The sequence below is a fragment of the Macaca mulatta genome, chromosome 10 (genome assembly GCF_049350105.2).
Source record: "Macaca mulatta isolate MMU2019108-1 chromosome 10, T2T-MMU8v2.0, whole genome shotgun sequence".
In the NCBI taxonomy this organism is placed as follows: Eukaryota; Metazoa; Chordata; class Mammalia; order Primates; family Cercopithecidae; genus Macaca; species Macaca mulatta.
Genome location: NC_133415.1, coordinates 32,081,301 through 32,106,808, shown reverse-complemented (window position 1 = coordinate 32,106,808; position 25,508 = coordinate 32,081,301). Strand labels below are relative to the sequence as shown.

General features: G+C 49.2%; 1 protein-coding gene and 1 long non-coding RNA gene across 51 annotated transcripts in view; one reads left to right on the top strand and one right to left on the bottom strand.

Moving 5' to 3' along the window:
• MED15 (mediator complex subunit 15) overlaps window positions 1-25,508 on the top strand; it is an 86,114-nt gene that overhangs the window by 42,871 nt on the left and 17,735 nt on the right. For 16 of the 50 annotated variants that reach the window (XM_077950622.1, XM_077950621.1, XM_077950630.1 and 13 more), the window contains 6 exons: window positions 4,955-5,006; window positions 6,661-6,690; window positions 8,460-8,672; window positions 18,929-19,167; window positions 21,004-21,357; window positions 23,001-23,108. In XM_077950622.1, the coding sequence (XP_077806748.1) occupies window positions 4,955-5,006; window positions 6,661-6,690; window positions 8,460-8,672; window positions 18,929-19,167; window positions 21,004-21,357; window positions 23,001-23,108 (996 nt within the window). Of the gene's footprint in view, window positions 1-4,954; window positions 5,031-6,660; window positions 6,691-8,421; window positions 8,673-18,928; window positions 19,168-21,003; window positions 21,358-23,000; window positions 23,109-25,508 lie in introns of all 50 variants that reach the window. The other 34 variants (XM_077950661.1, XM_077950642.1, XM_077950658.1 and 31 more) reach the window with 6 other exon arrangements.
• Window positions 1,689-13,215, bottom strand: LOC144331932 (uncharacterized). The gene is made up of 3 exons (XR_013399548.1): window positions 12,105-13,215; window positions 9,842-11,774; window positions 1,689-1,721 (listed from the first exon to the last, which is right to left on the bottom strand). It is a non-coding gene; the product is annotated as an uncharacterized LOC144331932 (long non-coding RNA).

The following is a 25,508-nucleotide window of genomic DNA, read 5'->3' as shown; positions in this document are numbered from 1 at the left end:
TCCGATGATTTCATCATTTAATTAGGGATTGTAGACTAGTTCTGGCTTTTCTCCCACATTCATTACATGGAGTTTTTTTTTGTCAAGAAAGTCAGCCAGGGCTAGATGATTGTTTGAAACCCTGTGTGTTCAGGACCTCCAGGAATGCTGTTTTTCTGATCTTTCCAGTCTAAGGCATCCCCCCAAGGGCCACAGATGGGTTCTCTTTTAGTGACATTTTGAGCTCAGAGCTGTGTATCTGGGGTGTTCTGGTCCATTGCTGTCATTCATTTTGATGCTTAGATGGTCCCATCCTCATCTAGCAGGAGCTCCTGTGTCTCTTGAGGCCCTCACACAACCTGTTTAGTTTTTCTTAGTCTGCTGGCATTTAGACCCAGATTGGCTGCTCCTCTAGGGAGTGAACCCTGGGGACTTCTGCCGGTAAAGTGGCATTTTGAGCGTGCTATGTGGGCGCTGCTCTGTTCATTGCTTTGGGCCTTTTAGTGAACAGAACTAAGAAAAAACATGTTTTTGAAATAACAGCAACAACAAAACCCCATAATTTTACACTAATATTTCTAATTCAAATTTAACCTTATATATAGGGTTTTTACTTCTTTCATTTTAAACATGTGTCTTTTCTGTTACTATGAATATCTTGGTTTCTAATATTATTAGCATACTTGCTTGCTTTACTTTGAAATCGTTTCAGAATAAACAGTTTATATTACCCCTGATAACAAAAGCTAGACTAAAATTTTAAGATTACCTTGAAGTTCTAATTGCCCTTAAAATGTATCCCTTTTATTGAGAATGTTTTGCTCTTTGTTTCATTTTTTTAAAAAGCTTCTCAAAAGATTTCTTTTCCCTATATGACTCTGCCACCAACTTAATATTCAGCTCATTTGTTTTAGTTTATTTGGAATGTTTAGGAATTGTACCTTTTTCTTTTGATTTGCTATACTTTTCATTTTAGAAAAATATTTCAGGTTGGCTACAGTGACTCACACCTGTAATCCCAGCACTTTTGGAGGTTGAGGACTGAGCAAAAGACAAGCCTGGCCAACATGGCAAAACCGTGTCTCTACAAAAAATACAAAAAATTGGCCAGTCGCAGTGACTCACGCCTGTAATCCCAGCACTTTGGGAGGCCAAGGTGGGCGGATCAGAATGTCAGGAGATCGAGACCATCCTGGCTAACTCGGTGAAACCCCTGTCTCTACTAAAAAATACAAAAAATTAGCTGGGCGTGGTGGCGGGCGCCTGTAGTCCCAGCTGCTTGGGAGGCTGAGACAGGAGAATAACTTGCACCTGGGAGGCGGAGCTTGCAGTGAGCTGAGATCGTGCCACTGCACTCCAGCCTGGGCCACAGAGTGAGACTCTGTCTCAAAAAAAAAAATAAGCTGGGTGTGGTGGCGCTTGCATGTGGTCCCAGCTGCTCAGGAGACTGAGGTGGGAAGGCTCACTTGAGCCCATGAGGTTGAAACGGCAGTGAGCTGTGATCGCACCACTGCACTGCACTCCAGCCTGGGCAACAGAGTGAGACCCCATCTCAAATATATATATATATATATATTTTTTTTTTTTGGAGAAATAAAATTTACTGAGTTGCCCCTGAACTCCTGGCGCAAGCAGTCCTCCTACTTTACTTTATCCTTCCAAGTAGCTGGGATTACAGGATTGTGCCATTGTGCCTGGCTTTGATTTGCTTTTTTTGTTTGTTTTGAGACAGAGTTTTCGCTCTTGTTGCCCAGGCTGGAGTGCAGTGGTGTGATCTCGGCTCACTGCAACCTCTGCCTCCTGGGTTCAAGCAATTCTGCCTCAGCCTCCCAAGTAGCTGGAATTACAGGCATACACCACCATGCCTGGCTAATTTTTTTTGTATTTTTAGTAGAGCTAGAGTTTCACCTTGTTGGCCAAGCTGGTCTTGAACTCCTGTCCTCAGGTGATCCTCCTATCTTGGCCTCCAAAAGTACTGGGATTACAGGTGTGAGCCACCGTGCCTGACCTGATTTGGCTTTATTTTCTCAATAGTAAAAGATTTATGTGCTTCTGAAGTGAAAACCCATAACACCGTGGGTTTAGAGAGGGCACATTTCCAGCCCAGTTCCTGATACTTGCTGGTTTGTCGGTTTTCTATTTTGGTGTGTCTTTCCAGTGTTTCTCATGGCAGATTTAAGCAAATATGTGTGTTTGGGTTCCCTAGGTCTTATATAAAAGGTGTATGTCATGCAGTGTATGTGGCATGGAGCGTGTGTTTCTCTCCTTTCTTCTTCCTTGTGTTCACTCCACAATGTGTTGTGAGGCACTTGTGCAAGATTTCCACATGTCAAGCAAATGTGGAAATTCTATGAAGCTTTTAACTTTTTGAGGTGAGGTCTCACTCTGTCGCCCAAGCTGGAGTATAGTGGAGTGTTCACAGTTCATTGCAGCATTGATCTCTCAGGCTAATGCCTCAGCCTCCCACTCTGGGACCACTGGCATGTGCCACCACACCAGGGTAATGTTTGTTTGCTTGTTTGTTTGTTCGTTTTGTAGAGATGGTGTCTTACTACGTTGCCCAGGCTGGTCTTAAACTCCTGGCCTCAAGGGACCCTCCTGCCTTGACTTTCCAAAATGTTGGAATAATAGATGTGAGCCTCCACGATTGGCCTCTATGGAGCTTTTTAACGTTTCTATTTTCTTATCTGTAAACTGGATGTGTTAGTAGTACCTGCCTCTGGGTGGTTGGGAGAAATCAAGGCGATAATGCATGTGAATTGTTAACTCCGGTGCCTGGCGCCATAAAGTGCCAAGTGCTAGCTGTTACTGTCATGATGTTCATTGTTTATGGTTTGTAATACTCAGCCTCAGGTGCAACTGGACACTCACTTATATTTTGATAGCCAGCAGGGGAGCTGGAGCAGATCGAGTGAAGATAAGGGAGGTTCCTGACTCTTTAGCCCTTTTTTCTGCAGCAGCTCTAGGGGAGTTGGTGTGCTTTGGAGCAGAAAGGGGCGTAATAATCTGTCCATCTGGATGGGGTTGGGGGTGGATGGTGAGGAGTCAGGAGTGAAAGAACCCAGCCAGGGGGATCAGAGGCACAGTTTTGGATCCAGGCCTTTCTCTCCCGGAAAGGAGCTGTTGTGGCTGACCTATTGCGTTCGCCCCTGGATATTCCTAGATAAACCCGTGTTTGGGGGAATGTGGGAAATATCATCGCCCACAAGAAAGCTCCTTGGCTGGCAGTGTGACAGCTTCCTGTGCTTGTTTCTCACATCAGGCATCCCCTCCCTCCGCACTCCCCACTAAGCCTCCTCATGCTGGTCTGGTAGTGGAACTGGAGCAGGTTGCAGTGGCTGCCCCCTGCTGTGGGTCAGGAGTGGTGCTGGGCTCTGCAGAGTGACGATGCCTGCCCCCTGCATTCCAGGGGCTGGGCTGGCAGTGGGTCTTGCTCAGCCCTGGTTTTATGCAGAAGGGCTTTGGGGACATGGTCCTGAGCCTTGTTTAAGTGTCTTATGTCTAAGTAGAAGTATCTTGTTGCTTTTGAAACCTACTTCCCCTTGTTTTACTGTTTATGGATGTGGAGAAAACAAATTCATTTGAAGTATTGCAGACCTAAGAAATAGTCCAGGGCCTTAGGAGCTGTGAGATGTCGACCTGGCTGGCCCCGAGGCCCTTCTCCCCTCATACCTGGCCACCTCGCTTCTGTTCCTGAGTGTCCTCAGGTTCCCACACCTCCATTGCCCCCATCTCATACCACTGTCCTTCAGGGACTGACTGCCTGCGGGCCACATTCACATGCACATCAGCTTTCCTGTCAGGAATAATGGGGACAGCCGGAACCTCCTTGGTGCCCCCTTGTTCTGGCCAGGCCTCGCTGCTTATCCCAGCTTCTCCTCTCTCCTGGGCCTTTCCTCTTCATGTTGTCCTGTGCTAATTTCCCCAAGCCGAAAAAAAGAAATAGGGTAGAGTTTGGAAATAGATGTGGGATGATAAAGATTTCGGAAGTGTCTTTATGTTTTTACCCTCACCTGAGACCACTTTTCATCATCCTTCCCTCTGCCCTGCCATCTTATGAGTGTAGTGGATGAACTCTTAGTGTCACAGTGACTCAGGAGGAAGGTTGGGTGAGCAGGGCAGGGAGCCGGGGCTTTGCCCCTTCCAGGCTTCCCTGCCAGAAGGATGGGCACTTCAGCAGAGGGCAAGGATGCTTCTCTGAAATAAGACTTTACCTCAGACATCCCTGTATTGACCACAAGACCAACTCACAGCAGTGATTTCCCTGAAACACCTGCGAGTGAGTGTCCTTGGGGCCAAAGAGGACAATGGGTGGGAGGCAGGCCCTGCCAGGCAATCCCAGAAACACAGCAGCCTGCACATAGCGGGCCTTAGCAGCCAGCGGCCTTCACCTCACCTGAGAGTGGGCTTCACCCTCTCCCTTGCCCTTGCATAAATGCGGATGAACATAGATTCTCCCGGAAAGCACAGCCAGGGGAGTGCCATCCAGATTTGCAGCAGGTACTGCGTCATCAGTGAAAAGGCAGCAACAGGCTGGGCTGAGAAATGAAAGCCCTTCCGTACACATAGTGCAAAGACACAGCGGCCCACCCACGGCTGCCTCTGACAGGCCTTGTGCCCTCAGGCTAGTGCCTCATCCCCCCAACCTGCCTGTCCCCTTTGTGACAAAAAGACGGCACTCAAGATGGCTCACAGCTCTCTCAGCTGAGTGCCTTTCCATCAGGGGAGAGGAGTGGCCGTTGGAGGCTCTCTGTCCCCTTCTTGTTTCTTTGTGCCTGTTATTGGCCCGCCTAGCTAAGCACTGACGGCTCCCTTCCGAGAGGCGGATTCCAGAAGAGGCTGAGTGTCTGAGTCTGCCTTGCAGAATGGGCTTCGGGCTTCAGCTCGGCGCCAGCAGGCGAGGGGGCGGGAAGGGGGAGTCCGATGACTGCGCTTCTTCATTTGGGATTAAACTGCTTCCTGTTTTTACTTTTAGGATGAATACCTTTCTCTCGTGGCCAGGCTCATTATCCATTTTCGAGACATTCGTAAGTAAGATTTCACATTTCTGGGTTGTTGAGATCTCTGTGAGAGGCCAGCCCTGACGCTGCCTCAGCAGAGCTTTCTGGGCAGGCCGTGGTGCCTGAGTCAGAAGGTCTGTGTCACCTCACTTCCTTTTGGGAAGTTCTTCACTGCCTTGCATTTGATTCCAGATCCCCCATCCTCCCAGAGCCTTGGCCTCAAAAATGCTGATTCTAGCATCATGGAAATGCTGTCCTCAAAGTGGTCTAAACGGGGTTGCTGTTTCACTGCTCACTTAATCTCCCTTTTCCTAGGGCTGTTGTTTTTACTTCTGGGAAGTTCTGTTTACCCTGGAACAGAAACTCTTCTTCCCTAAAAGTTGATTTTATTGACCCATGGAGGCCAGAGACACTTAGGCATATGTTCCCTCTAGACTGGAAGCTTCTGAGGAGGACCTCCTGAGTCTGCACCCTGGCTCCCTGCTGTGTTGAGGGCCCCCGTGTTTACCTCACGTTGTGCCTCCTCTGATTCAGAGGGCCCAGTGTGGTTCTATCAACCAGGCAGTGGCCCCAGCTCTGCAGAAGTGAGTTGTCATTACATCCTAGGGCCCGGGTCTTGGTGCTTGTGTGTGTTACTTGGAAGTATGTGGACACCAAGTGTTCCTGGATGGCCACAGCCTGTGAAGGAAACTGGGGCCAGCAGCTGCTCTGTGTTTTCAGCCAACGATGGCTCCTGCCCACTGCCGCTGCGTAACCACCAGAGGCAGGCTTCTCTTGACATAGGCCTGTCCTTGGAGCACGTGTTTGGCGAGTCCTATTGCTATTCCCCTGTGGGTTAGGGACAGGCAGCTGTACCTTCAGTGTCTGTTGTTAGGGCGAAGGGAGACACTGAGCACCCCAGAGCCTGGTAGATTTTGCTTCTTTCCATACTAACTTTTTACCAGAATGGCCAGCAAGGTGAACTTCACTTTCTCTGTGGTGTTGGGAAGGTGCTGGGATGTGTAAGAGGAGAAGGAATAGCCCAGATGATCTGGCCCAGATGCGCTGGCAGACTCCCCATGTTCTGCTTTCAGGGACAGTGTCCCACCTGGTGCACACAGTCCTGTGGGGCTTATGGGGTCATGGGGAGCAGCCAAGCAGGAGGCTCAGGGCCCCATGGCTGCTACAGAAGTTCTCCACTGGGCACTGGGTTCAGCTGGACTGGCTTCCAGCTGGCTGTGGACAGCCTCAGTTTCCTCATCTAGGTAACAGAGACACTGCCTCACCAGAGCAGACTGCAAAGGGAGGCAGTGTCAAGTCTCAGCACCACTCCAGCCCTGCCGTGGGTTCCTGTAGTGTTCTTGTTACTTGTTTTCTTAGGGCTGAGCTGAGACTCTGGACCTGAAAAAAAGGAAAGCCAGAGTAGGCCCAGAGTCCCCAACCCCAGAGTGCTTCAGCCTTGGGGGCAGCTCCCTAAGGCCCCAAGTTGACCCTGGAGCTACTCTGCACCCTCTGCTCCCAGGTCCCTTGTGGGGTCAGCACTGCCAAGAGTCGAAACACTTCCCCTGGTAGCGGGCAGTACTAGGAGCTCCGTGGGGATTGAGGCTTGGGCAGATGCCTACAGAACTGACCTACCCATGGAAATATGTGGTTATATAAAACTTTGTTTACTTTGGTTTTTTTCGTTTGTGTTTTCATATAGATAACAAGAAATCTCAAGCTTCCGTCAGTGGTAAGAGTTTTCCCTTTTGAGTTAAAGTTTCTCCCAACTTTGGATTTGAGGTGACAAGAATGACATAGTGCATGCCTCATGTGCCTGGGTTAACCTGTCACTAGAGGAGAATACTTGCGGAGAGAGCTGTGGAGGGAGGAGGCTGACCAGCTGTGCCCCGACCTCTCCAGCCTTCGTCTTCCTGCAGACTGTGAAGTCACATGATCCTCCCCATCCCGTTTCATACAAATGCTGCCTTTGCCCAGCAAAAAGATAAACACTCACAAAGCTATTAAGACATTATCCAAAAGTGCTGAGCTCTCTTGTAGAGAATTATTATGCTGTTTTCAGTGTAATAATATGTAGCAGCATTTCTGAGAAAATGCTGTGAATTCACTTTTTTAAGTTACAAAGTTTCTTTGTAAATTTAGAAATCTGGCTGGGTGCTGTGGCTCATGCCTGTAATCCCAACACTTTGGGAGGCTGAGGCAGGCAGATCACTTGAGGTCAGGAGTTCGAGACTAGCCAGGCCAACATGGTAAAACTCCATCTCTACTAAAAATACAAAAATTAGCCGGGTGTGGTGGCACGCATTGTAGTCCCAACTACTCGGGAGGCTGAGGCATGAGAATCGCTTGAACCTGGGAGGCGGAGGTTGTAGTGAGCTGACATTGTACCGCTGCGCTCCAACCGGGGTGACAGAGTGAGACTCCATCTCAAAAAAAAAAAAAAAAAGTTTAGAAATCCATATTTTTAAATTTCAAGGTTTATCACATAAGGGGAATTCTGTCAACTCAGCCTTGGTCTCTGCTGACTAAGCTATGAGGGAAGGGGTTTAACAGATCCAGGCTGGCCAACTGCATTCTGCCATTGGGAAGGGAGTGCACTGGCCTTACAGGCTGCACACCACGGTCTGCCCTGCCCTAGACAGTAGAGCTGTACATGCCAGCTGTCTCTGCCCGTGTGGGTCTCACCTCTTAGCCAGGACAGGGATTCTTGGCCAGCTGGGCTGAGCAGCAGCAAGGGCATGTGGCCAGAACATCTGGGCCCCTTGGCATTGGAACATGGGGTCCTGGGCACCACCCAGTTGTGTGACATGGTGGTCCTGCCAGGCCATATCTGTCTGTGGGTAGCTGTTTGCTATTAAGTCCACACTGTTGTGACAATGGCATCCTTGTCCTTTGTTGTGGCATTGCTCACTGAGCTGCTGACCTGGTGGGCTTGGCACATTTCTCCTCGGTGCTCTGTGGAGCCCTCCTCTGCACCCCTCAGCTGTTCTGGCATGGTGGCCCTGCACACAGGGGCCCAGGCTGAGTTGGACTGTGCAACAGTAGGAGTGGAGCTCTGTGTGCCTGTGGACTTGTGCCCTCCCTGGGAGAGCATCCCCTGGCCACTGTGTTTCTGCTTGCTCAGAAGGGCCCATCGTGCTTTGTGTGCTCACCCAGCAGGAGGGCTGGACAGCCAGGAGAGGTGGGGGTAGCCACCTGCCCTCAAGGCCTCAGCCCATCTTTAGTGCACCTGCAGACATCAGAGAGGTCATTTGTCCCTTAACATTAGGACCCTGGACCAGGCCAGGCTAGAGGTATGGGTCGTGCAATGACCAACACACCTGGCATCCTACCCACTCATATTTGGGAGTCTCCAGGAGCCTAGTCTCTTACTGCTTGGGGCTGTGAGGGGATTGAGCCTGTAGGTAGGAGAGATCTGTGCTCTGTGAGCCTCACGCCATTTGAGCCATGGTCAGTCCGTTAGTCCCTTTCCTGAGAAGCTCTGCCCTTGTGTTCCCACAGATCCTATGAATGCACTCCAGAGCCTGACTGGCGGACCCGCCGCGGGAGCCGCCGGAATTGGCATGCCTCCTCGGGGCCCGGGACAGTCTCTGGGCGGGATGGGTAGCCTTGGTGCCATGGGACAGCCAATGTCCCTCTCAGGGCAGCCGCCTCCTGGGACCTCGGGGATGGCCCCTCACAGCATGGCTGTCGTGTCTACGGCAACTCCACAGAGTGAGTACCACGCTTCCTGGAGGATTTGCCACTTTCCTTGCAAACGATAACACATTTTATTCCTGTGCTTATGATGGTATCAAGAAAAGCATGGAGAAGCTCCAAATCGCTTTTTTTTTTTTTTTTTAATCTTTGTTGTATGTGGCTTCCAATCTTCTTTGAGCTCCCAGAAGGGTTAAGTGATCCTGGGCCCTCCTCCTAGCCCTGGGCAGGAGGGTGGGGATGGCCGGAGACTCCAGCCAAAGGTTTGTGTTTTGTGGCTGAGATAGATACAGTGTGTTTCAGGGGGTTCTCAGCCACGAGGCAGGGCTGAGTGCCAGCACCCACAACTCCACTGTCTGCCCGAGCTCTGGGCACCATCTCTTCTAGTGGTGCCCTTGCCACTTGGTCACCCTGGGTGTGGCTTGCAGCCATATTATCTTCTGACTTCCTTTCTGTGAAGGAGACTCTATGTCCTCTCCACACGGCTGCCCTGGTGGGGAACTGGGCTGTGATAGGTGTTACAGGTGAACCAAAGCTGCTCTCAAGGGGAGCTAAAGGACCTCCCTCTTCTTTCCAGGACTGTCTTTTGGGATGGGGTCTTGCTCTGTGGGCCACGCTGGAGTGCAGTGGCACAATCACGGCTCACTGCAGCCTCGACATCCTGGGCTCAGGTGACCCTCACACCACAGCCTCCCAAGTAGCTGGGACTACAGGCTTACAGCACCGCGCCCGGCTAATATTTTGTATTTTATGTGGAGATGGGACTTCACCATGTTGCCCAGGCTTATCTTGAACTCCTGGGCTCAAGTGATCGCCCACCTTGGCCTCCCAAAGTGTTGGGATTACAGGTGTGAACCACCACGCCCACCCTCAGGACCTATGTTGATGTATCTTCGAGTCCCATCAACATTTCTTGGAGTGTGCTGTGCCCACTGCAAAGTGCTTTAGTGTTTTTTTCCCTTTCATATAACTTTTTATTTTTAAAATAGTTTAGGAGTCACAGGAAGTTGTAGAATAGCACAGAGAGTTCCCACATGCCCTCTACCCAGCTCTCCCCAGTAACAATATCTTACACAGAACATGGTCAAAACCAAGAAATTAATGTTGAGGCAGTGTAATCACCTCAGTTAGAGACTTAACTTGGACTTCATTTTTTTTTTTTTTTTTATTTTGAGACAGAGTTTCACTCTTGTTGCCCAGGCTGGAGTGAAGTGGCGTGATCTCAGCTCACTGCAACTTCTGCCTCCTGGGTTCAAGCAATTCTCTTGCCTCAACCTCCTGACTACCTGGGACTACCAGTGCCTGCCACCATGCCCAGCTAATTTTGTATTTTTAGTAGAGATGGGGTTTCACCATGTTGGCCAGGCTGGTCTCAAACTGCTGACCTCAAGTGATCCTCCCTCCTGAGCCTCCCAAAGTGGTGGGATTACAGGCGTGAGCCATCATGCCTAGCCAACTTCATCAGTTTTTTACACTCATTCTTGGGCTGCATATATGTGTATGTGTAGGTCTGTGAGATTTTACCACATGTCAAATCAAGTAGCCATCACCACAATTGGCATGCAGAGCTGTTCCATTACCACCAACCAGCTCTCTTGTGTTATCTTTCAGAGATCACACCCTCCCTCCAGCCCTAAGCCCTGACAATTGCTGATCTGTCGTGTGTCTCTGTAGTTCTGTCCTTTTGTGAATGTTGTATAAATGGAATCATACCATATGTGACTTTTTGAGATTGGCTTTTTAAATTCAGTCTGAGATCTTTGAGATCCACCCAGGTTTTATCAGTAGTTCATTCCTTTTCATCACTAAGTAATATTCCATGGAACGGATTTTCCACAGTTTATTCATTCACCCATGAAGGACATGGGGTTGTTTCCTGCTTTTGGCTACTATTATGCAAACAAAGCTGCTGTGGGTATCTGTGTACAGGCTTTGGTGCTTCAGTGTATTTTTATCACACATCCCTCATGATAACCCTATGAAGAGGGCAGCATCACCCCCTCTGCTTTGTCCAGCTGCTAATGAGAGCTGGAGTCACACCCCAGGCCAAGAGCCGGGATCAAAGCTGCTGCCTGACACCATCCTCATGCTCCTACCCCATCCTGTGTCAGGTTTCCTATTCTTTGAGGCCATAGGCATGCTCATTTCTACCCACTCCTGCTCTGGAGTCTTCCTCCATCCCGAGCCACCTTCCCTTCTCATACCTTAATTCTCCTCTTACTTCGTGTCGTCTAACTCTCAGTACGTGCTGGTTTCCTCGTCCTAGAACAATCTGCCTGGTTCTTTGTCCCAAGCTCTCATCACCTCACTCTTCTTAGCACATCAGATACGTACGCCAGCTGGGTTTAGGGAGGACCCACAGAAGTACTGGCTCAAGTTCCTTGTCATGTTCTACTCTTGTGTACTGGGTGCATTTTTTTTTTTTTATCATGAGCTTATATTTGATAATAAATTGTTTTTAAATGTATTTGAGTTTAGAATGCTCACATGAGTTGCCTTGTCATCCCACTCCAGAGACTTTGTCTTAAACCAGTTTTGTCAGAAGTTCAGTGGTGAAGCTTGATATCCTGCCCTTGCCCTCCCCAGTATGACCTTGGCCCACATCCTGTTTTTAGCTTCCAAGGGGCCTGGTCTTCTGTGTGTGGCACTAGTTGAAAGTTACAGTGGGGGCCAGGCGCGGTGATTCATGCCTGTAATCCCAACACTGGGAGGCCAAGGTGGGCGGATCGTGAGGTCAGGAGATCAAGACCATCCTGGCTAACATGGTGAGACCCCATATCTACTAAAAATACAAAAACTCATCCGGGCATGGTGGCAGGCGCCTATAGTCCCAGATACTCGGGAGACTGAGGCAGGAGAATGGCGTGAACCTGGGAGGCGGAGCTTGCAGTGAGCCGAGATCGCACCACTACACTCCAGCCTGGGCAACAGAGGGAAACTCCATCTCAAAAGAAAAAAAAAAAAGTTACAGTGGATTCTGTACTTCAGGATCTTGTTACCACCTTTGTCAGAGACCATATCTCCCTGCCCTTTACCGCTTGCCTCCCTGGTCTCCCTGAAACTAGTGGTGTTGCCTGATGGGCATTTAATATCCCTTCCTGATACCTTTCCCAAAGACTACTGCATGGCCGGCCGGGCGCGGTGGCTCAAGCCTGTAATCCCAGCACTTTGGGAGGCCGAGGCGGGTGGATCACGAGGTCAGGAGATCGAGACTATCCTGGCTAACATGGTGAAACCCCGTCTCTACTAAAAATACAAAAAAACTAGCCGGGCGTGGTGGCGGGCGCCTGTAGTCTCAGCTACTTGGGAAGGCTGAGGCGGGAGAATGGCGTGAACCCGGGAGGCGGAGCTTGCAGTGAGCCGAGATCACGCCACTGCACTCCAGCCTGGGAGACACAGCGAGACTCCGTCTCAAAAAAAAAAAAAAAAAAAAAAAAAAAAAAAGACTACTGCATGATTAAGGCCCTTTCAGATCTTCATCTGGTGCCACCAAGAGGGCAGAGCCTGGGGCAGAGGTTTTGCCAGGGACTCTCAAAGGGTAGGCCAGGGGACATTGTGGTAGTTTTCAGGTGACCCAGGTTAGTCTGAAAAGGCTGAAACTGCTGGTTGTTCCTATGGCTGGGGCTGCAGTACAGAGTTGGAAGCAAAGCTTTTCACGCTGTGCATTTCTGTTTCTCAATGAGTTTTATATCACATGCATGTGAAGCTGACTTTAAAAATAATTTCTGCTGCCAGCTGTGTGACGGATTGGGTGCTGAGGACATGTCCTCCTCCTGGATAACTAGGTCCTGGTTAGGGTGCACTTTGGATTGCTGGCCTGCAGCAGTTGGGGAGGCTTTGTCCTCCTGAGCCTCGGCTGCTGCAGGGTGGGGGAAAGTAAGCTTGGGATTCCTCTAGTCAGCCAGGGTTTGTGCTGGGTCCTGTGGTCACCCCCCAGGTCCCCCAGAAGCAGGTGCAGATTGGAGGAACATGTCCCCAGTGTAAGACCTGTGACAGTTGTTCATTAAGGTCAAGCAGTCAGCATACAGAGATCACCAGCCATGAAGGGAAGGAGAGATACCATGAAGGTGAACAGAAATAATAGACACATGTAGGCATGCCCAGTGACCACACATTCAGGAACTGTTAGATATGGGCCATGGGGTGTATAAAGAAATAAAGTGGAGAGCTGGGCACAGTGGCACATAACTACACTCCTGGCTACTCGGAAGGCTAAGGCAGGAGGATTTGCTTGAGGCCAGGAGTTTGAGGCTATGGTGAACTATGATTTCACTACTGTACTCCAGCCTGGGGGATAGAACGAGATACCATCTCTGAAAAAATAGAAAACAAAAAAGAAAAGAAAAAGCAGAAATTCAAATGAAAAAGCATCATCAGGAGCGATGAAGCAGATTTGAAATGGAACCAAATAAAGCTGTAGAAATTAGCAGTATAATTTTTGAACAAAGGAAGTGGATGGATAAACAGCACATTAGATACAGCTGAAGAAAGAATTTGTGTAATAGAAGCTACATTTGAAGAAATTACCTAGAATGTAGCACAGAGAAGAGCACATGGAAAATATGAAAGCAAGGGTAAGAAATGAGGATAAGATCAGAAATTTGAATTGGCATCCAAGCAAAGCCCCCAAAGGATCAAATGGAGAGAATGGAAGAAAACAATATGTGAGGGGATAACTACTGAGAAAAGCCCATCTGGCCCCAGCCTAGTTAGCCATCTCATTTGCTGTGAGACTGCGGAGCACCAAAGGCCAGAGGAATATCTTAGAAATAGTCAGTTCCTGCAAAGGAGCAAGGAGTACGCTCAGCAGTGGAGTCAGAAAGATAATAGAATATTGTTAAAGCACTGAGAATAGAGCTGCCAGTCACATTTGTATGCCAGCAAGACTCAAGGATGTGGAAAGCAAGCCATTTTTAGATAAACCTAGCCTTAGAAACTTTCAGTAAAAGATTTTCTAAAGAATATATCCTTTTTTCTCCTTTTTCCAATAAGCCTTTTGCACTCTTAGATATATTCTTTTGTTTATCCTCTCCTCTTCCCTCTCAGGTGATGCAAGGTATAAAATGGGAAAAGAAACGTTGAGCGTAGGTGATAGTAAATGTGTGTAAATCTAAACCAGTGATTCTCACCCCGGGTGATGTTCCACCACAGGGGATATTTGACAATGTCTGGAGACATTTTGGGATGTCACTACTGTGGGGGTGCTGCTGGTGCATAACGGGTGGAGGTCAGAGATGCTGCTAACCATCTTACAAATACGGGCCAGCACCCCACAACATAGAATCATCTGGGTCAAGTGTCAGTAGTGTAGCGAAAAGGTTGAAAATCCCTGGTGTAAATAAAAATTTACCTCTGTAAAATAAAACAGTCAAGCTAACTTCCATACAGACTTGCCACATTCCAAGCACTATTTTATTTATTTTATTTTATTGTTTTTTTTTTTTGAGATGGAATCTCACTCTGTCACCATACTGGAGTGCAATGGCACAATCTCAGCCCACTGCAACCTCCACTGCCTAGGTTCAAGCGATTCTCCTGCCTCAGCCTCCCAATTAGCTGGGACAACAGGCTCGTGCCACCACGCCCAGCTAATTTTTGTATTTTTAGTAGAGACAGGGTTTCACCATGTTGGCCAGTTGATCTCGATCTCCTGACCTCATGATCTGCCCACCTTGGCATCCCAAAGTGCTGGGATTACAGGCGTGAGCCACCGTGCCCGGCCTATTATTATTATTATTTATAGACCTAGGATCTCCTCATGTTGCCCAGGCTGGTCTTGAATTTCTGGGCTCAGGCGATCTGCTGCCTCGGCTGTGCAAAGTGCTGAGATTATGGGCATGAGCCACAGCACCCAACCCCAGGCACTATTTTGAGTGTTTTACTTACATAATAGATTATTTAATTCTTAGTCCAGTGTGTGGAGTGGATACTATTATTGTGTTTTCTAACAGGGAAAACTGAGGCAATGAGCAGTGACAGAGTTGAGGTTTTGAGTCCAGGCAGCCTCGCTCAGAGGCTGTATCCCTAGCCTCACATCCATCCAGCCTCTTAATAGAATGTCTGCTGTGAAGAGTTAAGATCAACAAAATATGATATAAATGAAAGTCAGCAGGGAGATAGAGTGTGAATATCGGTTCTGTCATGTACATATAAAACCTACTTTAAAAAGTAGCAGGCCGGGCGCGGTGGCTCACGCCTGTAATCCCAGCACTTTGGGAGGCCGAGGCGGGCGGATCATGAGGTCAGGAGATCGAGACCACGGTGAAACCCCGTCTCTACTAAAAATACAAAAAATTAGCCGGGCGCGGTGGCGGGCGCCTGTAGTCCCAGCTACTCAGGAGGCTGAGGCAGGAGAATGGCGTAAACCCAGGAGGCGGAGCTTGCAGTGAGCCGAGATCGCGCCACTGCACTCCAGCCTGGGCGACAGAGCGAGACTCCGTCTCAAAAAACAAACAAACAAACAAACAAACAAAAAAAAAGTAGTAAATTTGGGAAATGCTAAAATATTGATAAGGTTTATATTTTAAGTTAAATATGCATGATAAAATTGAAAACTTACTGCTAAAACAATGGAAATAATTCATAAAATTTAAAATCAGTAGAAAAAATAGGATAAGGCAGAAATCCAGATAATACAAAGTTCAATCCAGTCATCTAGCAAAAATGCAATAAAAAAATACAAAGCTTAGAAAAGGAAAGACAAGGCCGGGCGCGGTGGCTCAAGCCTGTAATCCCAGCACTTTGGGAGGCCGAGACGGGCGGATCACGAGGTCAGGAGATCGAGACCATCCTGGCTAACACGGTGAAACCCCGTCTCTACTAAAAATACAAAAAAACTAGCCGGGCGAGGTGGCGGGCGCCTGTGGTCCCAGCTACTCGGGAGGCTGAGGCAGGAGAATGGCGGGAACCCGGGAGGCGGAGCTTGCAGTGAGCTGAGGTCCGGCCACTGCACTCCAGCCCGGGCGACAGAGCGAGACTCCGTCTCAAAAAAAAAAAAAAAAAGAAAAGGAAAGACAAAGGCCTGGTGCGGTGACTCACGCCTGTAATCCCAGCACTTTAGGAAACTGAGTCAGGCAGATCACGAAGTCAGGAGATTGAGACGATCCTGGCCAACATGGTGAAAACCTGTCTCTCCTAAAAATACGAAAAATTAGCTGGACATGGTGGTGCATGCCTGTAATCCCAGCTACTTGGGAGGCTGAGGCAGGAGAATCGCTAGAACCCAGGAGGCGGAGGTCGCAGTGAACCGAGATCACACCACTGCACTCCAGTCTGGAGACAGAATGAGACTCCATCTCAAAAAAAAAAAAAAGAGAGAAAAGGAAAGACAAATATTAATAGAAATAAGTTTAAAAATATAAGTAATCATAATAAATGTGAGTGGACTAAACTTTTCTGCTGAAAGATAGGAAATGTGAGAACAAATGGAAATGAAACAGCACAGTTGTTTTATTGTTAGAAGAAACACACACCTACAATATAACATGTGAAAGGATTGTAAGTAAAACACTCAAAATTTTATTTTTAAATAAAAGATGAAGAAAGGCCGAGTGCAGTGGCTCAATCTGTAATCCCAACACTTTGGGAAGCTGAGGTGGGAGGATCACTTGAGCCCAGGAGTTCAAGACCAACCTCGGCAAAATAGGAGACCCATTTCTACATAAAATTTAAAAATTACCTGTAGGTACACTTGAGATGCTGAGGTAAGAGGATCGCTTGACCCTGGGCGGTCAAGGCTGCAGTGAGCCATGACTGCACTATTGCACTCCAGCCTGAGCTGCAGTGAGACCCTATCTCAATCAGTCAGCCAATAAAATTGGCTGGGTGTAGTGGTACACACCTGTAGTCCCATCTACTTGTGAGGCTGAGGTGGGAGGATGACTTACTTGAGCCCAGAACGCCAAGGCTGCAATGAGCCATGATGGAGACACTGCATTCCAGCCTGGATGACAGAGCGAAATCAAAAAAGAAACAAACAAACAAAAAGATGAAGAAAGATGTATTAGGTAATTACTTCAATTACATCTCTTTGTTATTGATAAACAGACCAAAAAATTCATTTACAGAAAATTTGAACAATGTAATGAACAACTTAATATAAGCATATGATGGAACAATATGTTTCTAAAAATCATAAAGCAAGCTTCAACACATTTCAGAAAATTTAAAAGTATTGTCATACTTTTTGTCGTTGTTGTTGTTGTTTTGAGACAGTCTCACTCTGTCACCCAGGCTGGAGTGCAGTGGTGCAATCTTGGCTCACTGCAACCTCTGCCTCCTGAGTTCAAGCAGTTCTCCTGCCTCAGCCTCCCGAGTAGCTGGGATTACAGGCGCGTGCCACCATGCCCACTAATTTTTGTATTTTTAGTAGAGATGGGGTTTCACCATGTTGGACAAGCTGGTCTCAAACTCCTGACCTCAAATGATCCTCCTGCCTGAGCCTCCCAAAGTGCTGGGATTACAGGTGTGAGCCACTGCGCCCAGCCGGTCATACATGTTTTATGAATGTCAGATAGAGTTAGAAATCTGTTACAAAATAAATTTTGAAAGTTTTACACGTGGCCAGGCACAGTGACCCATGCCTGTAATCTCAACACTTTGTGAAGTCGAGGCAGGAGGATCACTTGAACCCAGGAGTTTGAGATCAGCCTGGGCAACAAAGTGAGACTGTCTCTACAAAAATTTTACAAATTAGTTGGGTCTGCTGGCATGCACCTGTAGTTCCAGCTGCTCGGGAGGCTGAGGCAGGAGGGTCACTTAAGCCCAGGAGGTCAAGGGTGCAGTGAGCCACAATGGCACCATTTCAGTCCAGCCTGGGCAACAGAGTGAGATCCCATCTCAAAAAAAAAAAATCTTACACCCATCAGAATTGCTAAAATGAATAGTGACAGCCTCAAATCTTGGTGACAGAGAAACTGAATCACTCATATTGCTGGTCAGAATGTAAAGTAGTTTTACCTTCTTTCAAAATGAAATATGCAACTCTGCAGTTACACTTTTGGGTATTTTTCCTAGAGAAATGAAAACCTCGCATAAAAACCCAGGCACAAATTTTAACAGCAGCTTTATTTGTGGTAGCCCAAATCTGCAGTTACCCAAATGTCCTTCACGTGAATGGTTAAACACAGTGTGAGGTGCTTGTACCATGGAATACCCTGGCAGTACAAGGAAGGAACTGTTGCCAGAACTACAACCTGTATGCTGAATGTAAAAAGCCAAAGGTTCATACTGTATGGTTCCATTTTTGAAATATTATATGTAATTTTGAAATGACAAAATTTTAGAAATGGAGGATGCTGCAGTAGTTGCCAGAGTTTGTGGGTCAGGGTTGCTGAGAGAGGTGGCAACATGAGGGATCCTTGTGGTATGGGAACTGTGTAGTGTATTGACTGGTGGTGATTGAACCCACCCAGGTGGTTAAATTGTCCAGAACTGAGTACACACACCCACACAAGTGAGCACACATCGTGGTTATGATACCTTGTAATTTTGTAGAATGTTACCATTGGAAGAAATGGCAAAATATACAAAGGATCTCTCTGTATTTCTTTAATACAGCTTTATTGAGACATCATTCTCTTCAGCATACAATTCACCCATCTGAAGTGCTCCACTTGGTAGGTTTTAGTGTAACTCACAGAGTTGTGCAGCCATCATCACAATTTTAGAACATTTTTATGTTCACCCCAAAAGAAACCTTACCTCAGAAAATCTTGTAATTGACTGTTCATATAAGCAGTTTTCATAATAGCCACAAAGTAGAAGCAGCCCAAATGTTCATCAGCTGATGAATGGATAAATAAAACACAGGAAGTCGGTGTTGTAGGATACTATTTGGCGATAAAAATAACACGGAAAAGCTGATACATGCCACGACATGGGCGAACTTGTAACTATTATGCTAAAGAAGCTAGTCACAAAACAGCACATGTTCAGTGCCATTCGTACAGAGTCCAGAAGTGGCCAATCCATAGAGACAGAGAGGAGATTACTGATTTCCAGAGTCTAGGCTTCTTATCTATCCAAAAGACTCAGTTGTCCCTTTTCTTTTCTCTTTGGTTATTACAGAGTAACTCGTGATAGGAAATTCCAAAATCAACACAAATGCTACTTTGTATTCTATCTTTCTGTCTGTGGTAAATGGAACGTTCAGATTCCAGCGGCAGCCGTGGCAGTGGGGACTTTGCTGGCTGTTTTGTCCCTCGCTGTGCAGCCCTGCAGCGTTTCTGGGAACCTGCCTTGTGGACTGACTGGCAACTCTGGTCTTTTCTCAGCCCAGCTGCAGCTCCAGCAGGTGGCGCTGCAGCAGCAGCAGCAACAGCAGCAATTCCAGCAGCAGCAGCAGGCGGCGCTACAGCAGCAGCAGCAGCAGCAACAGCAGCAGTTCCAGGCTCAGCAGAGTGCCATGCAGCAGCAGTTCCAAGCAGTAGTGCAGCAGCAGCAGCAGCAGCTCCAGCAGCAGCAGCAGCAGCAGCAGCATCTAATTAAATTACATCATCAAAATCAGCAACAGGTACCAGGTCCCCTGTTCCTGCTCTTGGCCTCCCTCCTGCAATGTGAGCCCTGGGCTGGCATCAGTCACGATGCTGGGTGCAGTGCACGGAGCCAGCCAAGGGTCCTCTTGACACATGTGTGCCTGCCTTTTTCCATGGGCTTCTCGAAAAGTCTGGGACAAGGCTGGGCCCGGTGGCTCATGCCTGTAATCCCAGCACTTTGGGAAGCTGAGGCAGGCAGATCACCAGGTCAAGAGTTCGAGACGAGCCTGGCCAGCATGGTGAAACCCCGTCTAAAAATACCGCGTCTACTAAAAATACAAAAAATTAGCTGGACATGGTGGCGCACACCTATAATCCCAGCTATTCGGGAGGCTGAGTCAGGAGAATTGCTAGAACCTGGGAGGCGGAGGTTGCAGTGAGCTGAGATTGCACCACTGCACTCCAGCCTGGGTGACAGCAAGACTCCGTCTCAAAAAAAAAAAAAAAAAAAAAAGGAAAGAAAAGTCTGAGACAGGTAGGAAAAACAGGACCTGACTCACTAGGAAGGTTCTGTGATCTAGCCCTTCCATTTGTGCTCGGGGCATCTGGCGGCAGGCCTCCTGTGTGCTTCAGGGGCTGCAAGGGATTCAAACGAGTGAGCTGAAGCAAGAAGTGAGGTGAACACTCTGAGGCTTGGGACTACTTGAGCCACTGTGGACCATTTTGGCTGAGGACACATGTGCCTCCTGTTTACCTCTCTGTCTTGGGTTCTGGGCTCAGTGTTAGTCAGCCTCCAGCTGGTGTTCCATGGGGTGATGGTGATGTCATGTTAGCAGCACTGCTTCTCAGAAGTTGTTCAGCTTCCCATGGTTTCCATAGAGAGTCTAGACATGTTAAACATCTGCCCCCACAGCAGGTCTTGGTTGGGAGAGGAAAGCCCCAAAGGGCCCCCACCACCCTCCTACTCCTTCAGGCCTCAGCTTGCTGGGCTTCTCTGGATCTTGGGGCCCCTGTCCCAGAGCTGACAGTCCATCTGCAGCCACAGTTTTCCTTCTCATGCTAACCAGCAGATCTTGACTGTCACTGTGAGGCTCATGCCACTGACCTGTAGGGGCAAAGCAAGCATCATTACAGAGGCTTCAGAAATCTGCAGTTGCCTCAGCTTTTATCCTAGCTTCCATGGAGCTATACCTGTTCATTGTCACCTTTTGCTGAAGCTTCTAGATATGTCCTCTGAACCATCCTAGTGGAATGGTAGACCAGAGCCCAGGCACACGCTTGGTGCCTCCTCAGTGTCAGGAAGGCAGCTGGTGTTGGCCTCGGGGGCCCAGAATCTTTCTATAGGAGATGTGCCTCTCCCTGTGTGAGTGAGAGGTCAGCCTGTCAGCTCAGGAAGGCCTTTTTTTTTCTTTTCTTTTCTTTTTTTTTTTTCCGAGACTTTTTTTGAGTCTTACTGTGTCGCCCAGGCTGGAGTGCGGCGGCGTGATCTCGGCTCACTGCAACCTCCACTCCGCCGGTTCAAGTGATTCTCTTGCCTCAGCCTCCCAGGTAGCTCTCCTGCCTCAGCCTCCCAAGTAGTTGGGATTACAGGTGTGAGCCACCATGCCTGGCTAATTTTTGTATTTTTAGTAGAGACAGGGTTTCGCCGGGTTGTCCAGGCTGTTCTCGAACTCCTGACCTCAGGTGATCTGCCCACCTCAGCCTCCCAAAGTGCTGGGATTATAGGCATGAGCCACTGCACCCAGCCAGGAAGGCCTTCTTGATGGCTCTGCAGATGGCCACCTGGGCTTCCTGGGGTCCAGAGTGTCACAGGGAGGAGCTGGTACCACAGAGGCAAATGAACGATAACCGAGTGCTGCTTGGTCTGTCTCTAGATACAGCAGCAGCAGCAGCAGCTGCAGCGAATGGCACAGCTGCAGCTCCAGCAACAGCAACAGCAGCAGCAGCAGCAGCAGCAACAGCAGCAGCAGCAGGCTTTGCAGGCCCAGCCGCCAATTCAGCAGCCACCGATGCAGCAGCCACAGCCTCCGCCCACCCAAGCTCTGCCCCAGCAGCTGCAGCAGATGCATCATCCACAGCACCACCAGCCGCCACCACAGCCCCAGCAGCCTCCTGTTGCTCAGAACCAACCATCACAACTCCCACCACAGTCACAGACCCAGCCTTTGGTGTCACAGGCACAAGCTCTCCCTGGACAAATGTTGTATACCCAACCACCACTGAAATTTGTGAGTACCTGTGGCCCGCAGTGGAGCACATGCAGCCCATGACTCTGTCAGTAGTTTCTAGACTCTTTGACTAGAGATAGTATGTCCTGTTCTTCAAGTGCTGAGACTTCAGGCAGCCCCCGCCCCTTGCCAGCCCTGCTGATTCTAGCATGGCTCAGCAGGGAAGCATGTGTTTTGCGTTTTGTGTTCTGAGAGCTGCTTCTGCACCCTGCACAGGGTGCTGGCTGCTGCTGCTGCTGGGGCACCAAGTCGCATTCCAAGCAGTGTGGCTGATTGCAGCAGTTCTGTGGGCCCTTTCAGGGTGTGAGCACTTCGACTAATGGGCACCACATGGAAGAATGTGACAGCTCCATCAGTATCTGGTGGTTTGCCAACTGCTCAGAGTTAATGTTCTAAGCAAGTATCTTTTTTGTTTTCTTTACACTCTGCCAAGTCTCAGGAGAACAAAGTTCATTACTATATTTTCGAGGGGAGTATTAATATAAAATACTGTTATTCCCAGTCTCATTTTGTATCTCTGCACAAAGCCAGTCTACTCAGTGACATTGGCACAGAGGATAGAGTATGATCACCAGGATGGAGGTAGCTGCATCAAGGGGCTATTTGGATAACTCTGGCTTACTTGATTTTTGTGGCCTTTTCTATTTGTGATTCATGAGTGGAGTGGGGCCTGAGCCAAATGTGGGGGTGAACAAGAGGCCTCACAGGCAGGCTGGAAGTCCAGGAGAGTTGTGAGGAGCAGATACGGTCACTCATCTGTCACCTGGGAGTCAACACACTGCCTGACCCCTGGGACTGTGCAGAATGAAACCCTTGTGTGCTGCATGGTGGAATGTGCCCTGGCAGGGTTTGCCCTGGTGGCTTGGAGATGTCTAAGGAAGAGCCCCCTGTGTGGTAGTGCGGGCCCATCTCGTCCCTCTGGAGACCCCTCCATGCAGTGGCTCCACAGTTGCCCCTTTTGCCCAAGCTTGCCCCCCACCCCCACTTTTTTTTGTTTTGAAGACGGGGTCTCTCTGTGTTGTCCAGGCTGGAGTGCACTGACGTGATCAGACCTCCCTTGCTCAAGCGATTCTCCCACCTCAGCCTCCCAAGTAGCTGAGACTACAGGCGTGCATCCCCACATCTAGCCAAATTTTTGTATATTTTGTAGAGATGGGGTTTGACCATGTTGCCCAGGCTAGTTTTGATCTCCTGGACTTAAGCAATCCACTGGCCTCGGCCTCCCAGAATGCTGAGAATACAGACAGGAGCTTCTATGCCCTGCCCTCTGCTGGCCAGCTGACCCACCTTCAACAAATCAGGCTGAGTGAGGCTCTCATGGACCATCAGCATGCTTGGCCCAGAGGATGAGCAGGCTAGGCTGTAAGCTTTGCATTGGAAGCTGTCAGTGCTTGTGGTGATAGCTGGTGCTGAGGGATATGTGGAGACATCCCAGTGGGAGGGCCACACTGCCACTTGCCAGAATTGGATTTGAGCTAATGGGATCCTAGATGGCTAGTGAGGTGACATCACAGCACATGAAGTCATGAAAGTCCCATTCCTCATCTCAAGAAAGGCTCCATTTCCTAAGCTCCCGCAGGAGGACTGGGCTCTGCTCTCTGACCCAGGTGGCTCCAAATCACATTCTCTCTTTCTCCCTCAAGGTCCGAGCTCCGATGGTGGTGCAGCAGCCCCCCGTGCAGCCCCAGGTGCAGCAGCAGACGGCAGTACAGACAGCTCAGGCTGCGCAGATGGTGGCTCCCGGAGTCCAGGTGAGGGCCTGGGGGTGGAGGGCTCCATAGTCACCAGCAGGTGCATGGTCACCTGCACATGGAGTGCTACAGTGAGGATTCTGGTTGGATTAGGGGCTGGGGGCTAAGTTGGTAAAGCAGTTGCTTCTCTCCCCCTTGCACTCTGCAAGACACCCCTGGAGTCCTTGGGGTGGGCAGCTCTGCTTGGTCATGTCTAGGACCCACCAGTCTCATAGTGCGTGTCGTTTCCAGCTTTGCTTGGGCATCCTTCATCATCCCTCTTCCTTGCCACTCTGAGTGACTCAGGGAACATGTATCAGAGAGTAGAAGGCTGCAGTTTTGTCCTCACCTCTCACGTTCCATTTGAGAGTCTGAGTACAGAGCTGACCAGGGTGGAGGGCAGCTTTCTAGACACTCGGAAGCAGATGGGAGCCACATGCAGCAGGAGTGTGGGAGAGGGCATCCTGGTGCTCACCTGCACTCGGGGACTCTGGTGCTGTGTGGTGAGAAGCGTGCCGCTCCCGTGTTGCTGAGCTTGCTGGTGTGTCACATGTGTGGAACATGTGTGTGTCTCTATGTGTCACGTGTCAATGGAATGCAGATGGCCTCACCTGGCCTCCTAGCGTCCTGGGATTGGAGTCCCAGGGTTTCTGTACCTTCTCCTATAGCCCCTCCTCTCCTTGCCGCCACTGAGGTGGGGAGACTTACGGTCTGGGGCTTCAGTTTTTCCACTTTCCACATGATGGTGGAAACACTGTTGGTCCTGACTCGGAGGGGGTGTTGCCTTTAGAAAGAGTCAGAATGTGCTAGTTGATGTGATAAGACTGTGGCTGGGTCCCAGCCCACAGCTGGCAGTGCGCCTGCACTTTGCTGTCGTCTTAAGGGTGGCAGGCTTCATCTCACACCTGGGGGGTGCTCAGTAATGTCCTTCCTGGTGCCTGCTACCTCCTTTAAGTCCCTGGGAAGCTGTCTGAGGAGGGAATCTGAGGTGTTTAGCTGCAGCTGAGGTTAGCATCCTACCTTGGCATGGCACCAAATGACTTGGGGCCAGGGTCCCCATGTCACATTCTTACTTAGGTGGAGCCCTGTATGAAACATACCACAGAACTCACGTTTACTTACAACTGGGGGAGGCTGACCACTTCGTGTGACAAAGTTGGAGGTCTCTGCCACCTCCCTGTGTGTCTCGGCATGTCCTCAGGCCTCCGGGGGGGCTCCCTTGTCCTGGGCTCATGCAGAGGAGGGATGTAGTGTGTTCACAGTCAGCTTAGTGGTGGCACATAGTGACTGCCCAGCCAGTGGAAGCTGCTGCCTTTGCCTCTTTGGACCGTCGCTCCTCTGTTCAGGACCTTACTTCATGGAAACTTTTGAGATGGAGTCTCTATCGCCAGGCTGGAGTACAGTGGCACGAACTTGGCTCACTGCAACCTCTGCCTCCCGGGTTCAAGTGATTCTCCTGCATCAGCTTCCCAAGTAGCTGGGACTACAAGTGCCGCGCACCACCATGCCAGGCTAATTTTTGTATTTTTAATAGAGACAGAGTTTCACCATGTTGGCCAAAATGGTCTCGATCTCTTGACCTCGTGATCCGCCCACCTTGGCCTCCCAAAGTGCTGAGATTACAGGCATGAGCCACCGTGCCCGGCCAGAAACTTCTATACTGCAGGTCAAGCCCAGCAGGAAAGCAAGAACTGCTCTTTTCTTTCTTTCTTTCTTTCTTTCTTTTTTTTTTTTTTTTTTTTTGAGATAGAGTCTCACTCTGTCATCCGGGCTGGGTTGCAGTTGCGCGATCTCGGCTCACTGCAACCTCTGCCTCCTGGGTTCAGGCGATTCTTGTGCCTCAGCCTCCCAAGTAGCTGGGACTACAGACACACACCACCACACCTGGCTAATTTGTGTATTTTTAGTAGCAATAGGGTTTCACCACGTTGGCCAGGCTGGTTTGAACTCCTGACTTCAAGTGATTCACCCGCCTCAGCCTCCCAAAGTGCTGGGATTACAGGCATGAGCCATCACTCCCAGCCTAGAACTCCTGCCTCCTTCCCTCCCTCCCTCCTTCCCTCCTTCCTTTTTTTTTTTTTTTTTTTGGACAAAGTCTTGCTCTGTCACCTAGGCTAGAGTGGCTGGAGTGCAATGGTGCAATCTTGGCTCACTACAGCCTCCATCTGCCAGATTCAAGCAATTGTCCTGCCTTTGCTCCCAAGTAGCTGGGACTACAGGCATGCGCCACTATGCCCAGCTAATTTATTTTATTTTATTTTATTTTATTTTTTGTATTTTTAGTAGAGATGGGCCAGGCTGGTCCTAAGCTCCTGACTTCAAGTGATCCACCTGCCTCAGCCTCCCAAGGTGCTGGGATTACAGGCATGAGCCACTGTGCCCAGCCGAACTTTCCTTTTCTTTCCATTTCTTGGTATTTGG